We start from the raw sequence: 10,707 nt of genomic DNA on the forward strand, positions 1-10,707 counted from the left end.
AAAGAAACAAAGAAAAAAAAAAAAAAACAGGGCAGGATAAAGGGACCTAAAAGGAAGAAGTAAGGTACCTATGCTGAGCTCAAGTCATAAAACAGCGGTATCACTGAGAGTGGCGGATGATAATAAGTTACAAGTTACACATGGACAGTGTAACCCCAGAGCAAACATAATGGCTTCCCCAATGGCTCAGCGGTTAAGAAGCACCTGCAATGCAGGAGACTGGGGTTTGATTTCTGGGTCAGGAAGATCCCCTGGAGGAGGAAATAGCAACTGACTCCAGTGTTCTTGCCTAAAAAATCCCATGGACAGAGGAGCCTGGTGGGGCTACAGTCCATGGGTCACAAAGAGTCAGACACGACTTAAGCGACTGAGCACAGAGCAATATGTGTAAAAAGACTACAAAAAAAAACCAAGATGGAATTGTAAAAAGTGTTCAAATAATTCTTAGTAAGATTGAAAAAAAGAAACACAAAACACAAACAGAGGAAACAGAGACAGTAAGCTGGCAGACTTAAGCTCTAACAGCAGCAGCGACCTTAAACGCAAATGGTCCCAGCACACAGCTGAGAAGACAGACTGATGTGGTAGACAAACACAGTATCAGCTAAAGACACACTGCATACAAAAAAACCTCACTGCAAATACAAACACTGCTAATATCTTTTACAAAAAGCAGGGGTGGCTATATTAGTATCTGATAAAGTAGACGTCACAGCAACGATAAAAGGAGCACTCTAACAGGAAGACATAATTCAAAATGTGCACACTCCTAAGAGTGCCTTGCAGCGTATGGAAGAAAGTCTGACAGATACGAGAGGAGAAATAGACAGATCCACCGCTATAGCTGGGGACTTCAGCACTGTGCTCTGAGGAGCTGACGGAACGACTGGACGGAAACTCGGAAAGGATACAGAGGAACCAACAGCACAAGCACTGGTAAGACCGAATGGACAAATGCATGACGACGGGCCATCCAACAGCAGCAGGAGACAGATGCCCCGACCCACAAGCACTCGTGGGCGTTCCCCAAACAGACCACATCTTGACCCATAAAACAAACCCCAACAAATTTAAAAGAACCGAACTCATTCAGAGTACGTTCTCTGACCATACTGGAATCATACAAGAAAATATCAGAAAGACAAGACAATCTTCAGGCACTTGGGAAATGAAACAACACACGTCTAAATCGTCTAGGGTCAGAGAGTCAAGGGAAACAACACAGAAGTCAATGAAAATGAAAACAATATATCAAAACATGTGGCATGCAGTTAAAGCAGGGAAGAAGAGAAATTTATGACACTAAACTTTTGTAGCAGAAAAGAGGAAAGGGACTGCTACCCTAAGTTCCTACCCTCAAGAAATCAGAAAAAACAAAACACACAAAGTACACAGCAGAATGATAAAACAACAGAGTTGAAGACAGGAAAATAATAGAGAAAAGTAAATGAAACAAAAGGCTGGTTTAAAAAAAACAAAACAGACAAACTCTAGAAAGACTGATAAAGATTAAAAAATAAGAAAATACAAGTATTTGGATGCACGATCTGTTGTGATAGCCCATTTCACTCCAGATATTGGTAACTGATAGTTTTCTGTAAGTTATAACCAGGACTGAGACTAAAACAATTTTGGAAAACTGCACACTCTGGCAAACTGTTTGGCAGTTTCCTAAAAAAAACTAAACTACCATCTGACCCAGCGATTGCGTTTCTGGACATCTACCCCAGAGAAATGATGAAGACTCACGTTCACACAAAAACCTGTACAGGAACAGTTCTGTTGTCTTGGCGAATGGCCACCTCATAGGAGGGCAGACAGACAAACAGACGTGAAAAACATTCAGTATCACGAGCACTGCAATGAGCTGTCAGCATGCACGTGTCAGGCAGTGGCCAGTCTGACAGCAAGGCAGTGACTTAAAAATGAAGGCGGGTGCCCGTGGCCTTCAACTGAAAGCTGCCCAAAGACATACCAGAGGGCAAAGTGCGATGTCCAGTGAGAGCTGGCAAATGCCCCCAAGTTCCAGCTATGCCAGGTCCCTGCCAGAACCCTGCCAACAACCCAATGCCCTTCCCACAGGCCAACAGGGAGGGGGAGGCACATGCGATACCCACAGCATCCTGGATGGGCCTCGACGGCTTCACGCTGAGTGAAAAGAGCCAAGTGCAGAAAGCCACTGATGGTGTGACTCTATTTTGACAGCATACTTAAAAGGACAGAAGTACAGACATGCCACGCAGATTCATGGCTGTTGGGGGTTAGGGAGCAGGAGGAAGGTGGCTGTGACCATAAAAATGTGCAAGAGAAACCAAGGGATGGAATTCTTCTGGATCCTGACCGCCCTGGGGGTCACACAAACCTACACATCTGATAAAATGGCAGGGAACAGGCTCCCATGCACACAAACGGAGTCCATGAGAAACTGCTGAAATTTACATAAGGCAGTGGGGTTCTAAAACGTCGCATGCTGGCCATGACGCTGCGACTGTGTGAGCTCCTCAGCCGTGTCCCACTCTTTGCGACCCCATGGACTGTAGCCCGCCAGACTCCTCTGTCCATGGAATTGCCCAGGCAAGAATGCTGGAGTGGGTTGCTATTTCCTTCTCCAGGGGATCTTCCCAACCAAAGGATCAAACCCAAGTCTCCTGCACTGCAGGCAGATTCTTTCCTGTCTGAGCCACCAGGAAGTCAGCGTGCTATTTAAACAAGACGCTGCCACTGTGGTGAACCGGGTATAGGACACCCAGGCCCTCTGTTACTTCTTACAACTGCACATCCGTCTATTTTACCTCAAAGATTTTGGTTTTTTTTTTTTTTTTAATAGATGTAACTTTGAAATGTCTAGAAAGCTGTAACTTACTGAAGTTGTTAGGAACCAGTGAAGAAGCTGTTCCCTCTCTGTCTTCACTTTCTGCCCCGACACAGGACATAGTAATACAAACCACCTGTTTCTCTTGTGTCCAAACGAGAGACCTTGGGGTTTGGAGGCCAGAACCAAGTCTTCAGCAAAGACGACTATCATCAGGATTTGTGGGCAGACTTACGGTGCCCAAGAAATCAAATCACTCCACCTTCCACCTTCTCAAAACCTGCATGTACCACAGAGTTTAAAGAGGTGAAACAAAACTGATATTTACATTTGCCCGGAGAGTAGATCGTACAAAGCTCATTTGATGTTTAAGATGCTTACAAGATTACGGTGATTACTTTCACTCATCTAAGTCAACAGAAGTAACCAAAGGGATAAGTTCCATGGAAATGAGGTGCTTTGAGAGGAAGAGTCAGGCCTGGCTGCTGAAGCACCAAGCTGGGTCCAGCTCCCTCATCTGCAAGGCCAACCCATCCCAACCCATTCTGTTAGGGCAGAATGCTAGCCACAGACCTAATCTGACTTTTTTCTCGTAGTCCCACTTAAAGAAGTAAAAAGAAACTGGTAAGATTAATATCAAAAAATACTTAATGCCCAACAAACATATGAAAAGATGCTCAACGTGACTAACCGTTAGGGAGCTGCGAAATCTAAACCACAAGGAGTTATCACCGGACTCCTGCTAAAATGGTTATTGACAAAAAAAGGTAACAAATGCTGGCTGAGGATGTAGAGGAAAGGAATACTGATGGTGGGAATGTAAATCAGTGCAGCCGCTATGGAAAACAGTATGGAGGTTCCTTAAAAACTAAAAATAGGTCTACTGTAGGAGCCAGCCATCCCACTTCTGGGTACGTATCTGAAAGAATGGAAAGTAAGATCTCAAAGAGAAATACGCACATCCATGTTCACAGCAGTATTATTCACAACAGCAAAGAGATGAAAGCAACCCAATGTTCACCAAAACAAGTGAATGGATAAAGAAATGTGGTTTATACATACAATGGAGTCTGATTCAGCCTTAAAAAGGAAGGAAATCTGCTTCATGGATTACAATGTGGATGACTCCTCAGGACATTATGCTAAATGAGATAAGCCAGTCAGAAAAAGTCAAGTACCGTGTAACTCCACTCACATGAGGTACCTAATTAGGGTCATCAGAAGTCACACAGAAGGTAGAATGGTGGCTGCCAAGAGCTGGGTGGGAGAAGGAAACGGGGAGGTGCTTTCAGTTCAGGCGCTCAGTCGTGTCCGACTCTTTGCGACCCCATGAATCGCAGCTCGCCAGGCCTCCCTGTCCATCACCAACTCCCGGAGTTCACTCAGACTCACGCCCATCAAGTCAGTGATGCCATCCAGCCATCTCATCCTCTGTCGTCCCCTTCTCCTCCTGCCCCCAATCCCTCCCAGCATCAGAGTCTTTTCCAATGAGTCAACTCTTCGCATGAGGTGGCCAAAGTACTGGAGTTTCAGCTTTAGCATCATTCCTTCCAAAGAAATCCCAGGGCTGATCCCCTTCAGAATGGACTGGTTGGATCTCCTTGCAGTCCAGGGACTCTCAAGAGTCTTCTCCACAGTTCAACACCACACTTCAAAAGCATCAATTCTTCAGCGCTCAGCCTTCTTCACAGTCCAACTCTCACATCCATACATGACCACAGGAAAAACCATAGCCTTGACTAGACTGACCTTTGTTGGCAAAGTAATGTCTCTGCTTTTCAATGTGCTGTCTGGGTTGGTCATAACTCTCCTTCCCAGGAATGAGCGTCTTTAACGGCTACCAAGTTTCAGTTGTGCATGACGAGAATGCTCTAAGAACTGGCCACACAGCAACATGAAGACATGCAACATGACTACAGAATATCCTCAGAAACAGTGAAGACAGTACATTTTGTGTTTATTAAGATAAAAAATATATAATTTAACCCATATATTTAACCCATATATTCAAAATATCTCAGCAAACAATTCATACAAAAAAGACTGAGGCATTTTACTTTCTTTCTCAGATGCTAAACCTACAAACCCCAGCATGCGCGGACACTGACTGACCTCTCGGCCTGCACTAGTCCCAGGGCAACGGCTCGATGCTCCCGGGCGGCTTCCCCACTGGGCCCGTGCTCCCGCCACCATACGCATCACTCCTACACAACACACCTGACAGCTGGATCTAAATAACAAAACCTATTTTTTGACAAGGGTGGGCAAGGTCATCTTCCTGCAAAGACTTTTTGGGAAACCTTATTTGTCCCTGGTCAGCTCTATGGAAATGCAAAGCTTGAATGACTCTGAACATCCTCTAAGCACCTCCTCCTCCTCTCCAGATCTCATCAGGACCTTCAGGATGTCATGTCCCCACTCTGAGAGCTCATAGTTTAAAAGAGGAGCCAGTTACCAGCTATAAGCATCGCAGGCACAAGATGCTGAGGGATGGACTTGAACAACAACTCAATTAACTCCCACCAGTGGATTCTAATGTGCCAGGAATAAGCATAACATTTACCAAAAAAAGTATGGGAGCTGTTAATAACTAGCATTCACCTATACTCAACCTTTCTGAGCTCTGATTTGCAACCGCTTCAACTTCATTTACAAAGCATGAACTTGTACAGAATTTAGTGCACATCTGAATAAAACACATCCATGGCATAAGCACACTCTCCAGAAAAGGCACTCTGCAAATCAACACCTCTTTTGGTGATTCTGATGAGAATACACAGCCCACTAATTTAAGATAGCGTTTGCCAAGTCAATCCTCCCAGGGGGTAAAGAGAATAAAATTTGGTAAAACTGAAAAAACTGTCTCTCTTACAAATATTTTTTGAACATATCTTCAGAAAAATTGAGGACGAAGACGACAATGGAAAGACATTTATAGCTTAAACATCTGTTGTATACCCTAGACAAGACTTTACTTTCTCAGGACAAAACCGCAACATACACCCTCTCCACCCCGAGTCACCCAGCAGAAAGCTGTGCTGTGGCCAAAGGAAGCCCTAAGGAAGGCCCTCTTTCTAACCTCCCATTTGTGCTGCCGCTGGTTGAAATCGGTCATAATGACCTCTTTGTGAAAAATGTACTTTGAGACAAATTATCAAAAGCTTCATTGAACATCTTAATGGGTATGGCTGAGCAAGGAGTACTACTCATGGCCATGCTGAGAACACAAGTTGATCAACTCATCATGTTGAAGTGGTCCCCAGGCACTGAAGTATTCTAAGAATAGCCAGGAAAAAAAGTTACAGACTAGGAAAGATGCAAGTTTTATTCCTTAACACACACATCTTAATCCCCTCCCCCCATCAGTAATTCACTCCAATCCCAATAAATCTCCCAAGAACTTAATACTGAAATGATGCATTAACTTCAGACAAACTCCTCCAAACTTATCATTTAATCCTATGCATTAACCTCTAAGTTATCACACCAACCTACGGGAATGCAGTTAATACTATAAAATTACACCTCAGGATCCATTATTCTATACTTCACAGGTAAAAACCATAACTTCGCTTAATAATTTAGATTATGATCTCGCTAAAGCTCTACATCTGTCATCTCAAGTAACGGTGCTTACCTTATAATTAGCTTGCTAAACATCACCAGAAAAAGCACTCATGTCCATCTCTACTTAAACAAAAACACAAAACTACCACACCCACTATTCCTGGTTGAAGGAGGAATATTCCAGGCAATGAGAAACTATTTCTATGCACTAAGTTACCTGCAGAAACTGATACAAAGGTCTGCAGGGGGAAACTATAATAGCTTCTGAAGGATCCTTCAGAAAAAAAAAAAACCATGGGGTTTTTAAACATCCACAAGCTTTCCTGGTGGCTCAGATGGGAAAGGATGTGCCTACAATGCAGGAAACCTGGGTTCTATCCTGGGTCGGGAAGATCCCCTAGAGAAGGGAAAGGCTCTCACTCCAGTATTCTTGCCTGGAGAACTCCATAGAAAGAGGAGCCTGGCAGGGCTACAGTCCATGGGGTCACCAAGAGTCAGACACGACTGAGCAACTAACACTTTTCACATTTTCGTTTAAACATGTACTGTAAAAGCCCATTCACTCATTTAGTAACTCAGTGTGTACCTATAAATGCTCCTACAGTCAAGAGCATTTTCAAGGGCAGAAAAACATATGCAAACACCAAGACCTTCTAAGGCTGAAATGAACTTGGGAATAGCAATAACTACAGTAATAGTAAAACTTCCAGTTCCTTTCAAAAGGAAGGGGTCCTAATAGAGCAACTCTCAGCATTTGGCAGGAGATGAGCAGCCAACATGTACAGCTGCCAGTGTTTCTGTCATGTGTCTGTCACTTCCCAGGTGTGTCCAACTTCTGGGTTCTTTCTAATTTTGCAACATGGGGCCAGACCTGCACGGCTTATCCTACTGAAGATTTTATAGACAGACCTCTGTGGTATTTGCAAAACTAGGATTTGTCACTGCGGTCCAGCAGTCACATGTCTACCCTGATTTCATTTTAATTAGCTTTTGACATGGTGTCACCTATGTTTTAAACAGAACCTATGCTGGATTTCTTAATCCTTAATGCTGCCAACTTACTTATATCTCAATACAGGAGAGCTAATCTGGATAAATGATAAGTGAGATTCTGGTGAATCCTAATCAAGATAAGAACCTTTTCCACTACTGAAGAACAGTGATTTGAACCAACCCGCTGATTAGGGTGGCTAGAACTGCATATACTCAGTCACACGCTGGAAGCTGAACTGGTCAAATCAAGCCCACAGATGTTTTTATGTGGCTTGTACTGTGCTTTCAAAATTCTAAATGAGTTACACTGTTTAATAATCAGATTACAGACATCAAGCTCTGCATTCTCAGACTATCTGGCCTGGAGGAAAAACTCCACGGGATCTTCCTCACCCAGGTATCAAACCTGGATCTCCTGCATTGTAGGCAGATTCTTGACCATCTGAGCCACCAGGGAAGCCCCTTCACATAGGAAAACCTACCAGCTAGAGGCCACACAGCCTCACAGCTACACCTGGGGACACCCATATGGACAAGGGCAAATGCTCTTCAAGCTGGCGCGTGCTCCTTCCCTCTGTCAGGGCCCTTACCAAAGGGACTGCCCGACTTTTCTGGGCATCATGCCTGCCACTCCTCCTTCAGACTCTAGAACTGCCTTTAACCCCTGAAATAAAATTCCACAATGTAATCCTGTTAGTACTATGTCCAAACCCCTAACTCCTAGAAAACAAAAGAAGTCTAAAGAGAAATCTAAGTAGAAAACAAACTATTTTCATGGTTCTATGGTGGGAAGGCAGATATGAACTAGTTCATCTTTATAAAAATATCATTTTTTAAATGATTAACTTCTCTCATCTCTTTCTCCAGTTCTGGTTAGGTTATCACGCTATCTGCCATAACTGATTGTGGAGTCCCTTTCAAACGGAATGTCATTAATGAGTACATCTTAACGGTGAGGACAGCATGCAGCAGTTAAGACACTTTACGAAGGCACCGTGGGGTATGATACATACTGCCCAACAGGCTGTTGCATGGACAACTCACTGCTGCCACGAAACTTAGCAACACGCTTTTTAAAATGTTGGTTGGATGTTTTACTTGACATGTGCTCCATTCCCAACAGAACATGAACAAATCAGTAAAAGGAGTCTAAACAGGGGGCTGCTCTAAATGCTCCACACTGATACTTAAGCACCCACGCATGCACAGTCGCCTCCCCGGTATTGCTTACCCATTGCACTGAGATAATGGTTGAAGGCCTGGCAAGGAGGGCTTGGGGTCTGTGTGGATTTGTCACAACTCATGGGTGCCGGGCTCCTGTCTGTGTCAAAAGAGAAATACCCACTGGAGGATCGAGACAGCAAGGAGGATCTTCTCACGAAGATGAAGAGCGGGGATCTGGTAGCGAAAGGGCCAGGGCTGGCCGGTGGGGCCAGCGGGCCCTGTGGGCTGCCTTGGGGGCAGCGGTCCCCTTCTCCTTCAGGATTACCTTGCCGCTCTGTCTGTAAAGAGGTGGGGGCCCCCGGTCTGAGCTGAGGAGGCCTCTCGGCAGGCTGCAATTGTCCACCTTCTCTGTCACACTCAGAACTTACATCGGAAGGTTGCTTTGCCATTTGGTCTTTTTTTCTGCAAGGAAAATTAAAACTAGGGTTATCTTAAGCAAAGGAACAACTACAACGAATACCTAAATGGGCAAGCTTTCACCTCTTCATGACAAATTCTTAGAATTAACACCCAATACTTCAACATTGTTAAAGTCATTACTAATAGAGAAGTTCTCCATAAGATCTTCCAAAATAATAGAAATAACCTTAAAAATAAAGGTATTATTTTTTGGGGGGGGTGAAGTGGGGAGAGAGACTAAACTTCCTGCCACCAAACAAAACAGCAACAATGTCAATTACTCCTGGAACCGGTGCTGTAACACACACACACACACACGTTTTAGAAGAGGCTGCTTGTTTGAGATCTATTGACAAGTGTTCTTTGCCCAGGGCCCACTAGAATAAGTCAGAAACTCCCCGCGGGCTCTGATTTCCCCGGATCAGATACAACACTGGAGCCCAGGAGCGGGCGCAGATGCAGCGATTGCAGGCGGCTGGCCGCGTTCCCCACTCCGGCCCCATTGTTCTGCCGAAAGTGCTGAGGACAGCAAGTCTGGGGAAGGTTTGGCAAGGGCCGTCAGTCGTAGTAAGTGCGTCACAATAGAGTTTGTAACTCAGCGCGGCTCGGCTCGGCCCCGGCTCTCCGCCCGCCCGCAGTCCCTCCCGCTCCTGGTCCGCGCGCCCCTCCTCCCGCGGTGAGGGGCGGGCGGGGGCGCGGGCAGCTCGCCACACCGAACCCGACAGAACTTCTCCGAGGTACACCCGCGCTGTTGAGTGCACACCTCCGAATGGGAGCAAGGTCCCCCAAGCCGGCTCCTGGCGACCCCAGCCAAATCCACAAGTAACTCCGCACGCTGAGCGGCATCAGGGCGCGCGGCTCCCGCACCTCCAAAACCCTCCCTTCCTAAGGCAATCAGGCGGAAATTTATGTCCGCCCCTTCCCTTCCGAGTCGCGTCCGAGCCCGGGCCCCGCGGCGCCCAGCCCGCGCCTTTCGCCGACCTGGAACCCCCCGACAGTCCACACGAAGGCGGCGCGGGAAACAAAGCCCGAGACTCGCGCTCTGAGCTCCCCGGGCAGCGCAGAGCCTGCAAATCGCCGTCCGCCCGCCGCCGCCGCGCTCCGCCGGGCAGCCGAGGGCTCCGCGCGCCTCGCCTGTGGCCCGCGCTGCCCCGGCCGCAGCAGCCGGGAACATCCTCCGCCTCCTCCCGCTCCTCCCCTCGCGCACTGCGCCCGCCGCCGCCGGCACCGCCGACCTCCCCGCGCCGCCGGCGCCGGGTGCCCGCGCTCCCAATTGGCCCTCGCGCGGTCGCTCGGAGCCGCAGCCAATCGGTGGCGGCGGCGGGGGCGGCGCCTGCCCAATAGGCCGCCGAAGGCGAGGCGATTGTGACAAACTCGCCTCCGAACGCGGCTCGGGCCCTGACTGCGGCGGGAGCGGCGGCGGAGTTTCCGGGGCTTCTGGCCCGGGGCTGCCCAGCCAACCTTGCCCCGCCCCTCCGTCCAGTCCTGGCGCCGCGCCCGCCTCTGCAGCTCCCACCGCCCCCAACGAGCCGGTCACCTGGAGCAAAACAGGACCCGCAGGGCCGGCCCCAGACTCCAGCCCCGGCCGCCGACCCCAGTCCAGGCCCGCTGGGGTGGGCACCCTAAAGGCCACCCTCTCCCCAGCCGAAGCCCCCATCCTCCCCCGACTTCCTCCCTCTTTCTCCCCATGCGCCACGGGACACGCACCAAAT

At 47.6% G+C, this 10,707-nt stretch overlaps 1 protein-coding gene across 6 annotated transcripts in view; it reads right to left on the reverse strand.

The window, feature by feature from the left end:
* Positions 1-10,707, reverse strand: part of BCL2L11 (BCL2-like 11 (apoptosis facilitator)) — a 51,856-nt gene that overhangs the window by 37,539 nt on the left and 3,610 nt on the right. For 3 of the 6 annotated variants that reach the window (XM_010829553.1, XM_010829552.1, XM_010829550.1), the window contains exon 2: positions 8,604-8,998. In XM_010829553.1, coding sequence (XP_010827855.1) covers positions 8,604-8,985 — 382 coding nt within the window. In that variant the 5' untranslated portion in view covers positions 8,986-8,998. Of the gene's footprint in view, positions 1-8,603; positions 8,999-9,976; positions 10,135-10,707 lie in introns of those variants that run through there. The other 3 variants (XM_010829554.1, XM_010829551.1, XM_010829555.1) reach the window with 3 other exon arrangements.

Source organism: Bison bison, unplaced genomic scaffold (genome assembly GCF_000754665.1).
Source record: "Bison bison bison isolate TAMUID 2011002044 unplaced genomic scaffold, Bison_UMD1.0 scf7180017864508, whole genome shotgun sequence".
NCBI classification, from domain to species: Eukaryota; Metazoa; Chordata; class Mammalia; order Artiodactyla; family Bovidae; genus Bison; species Bison bison.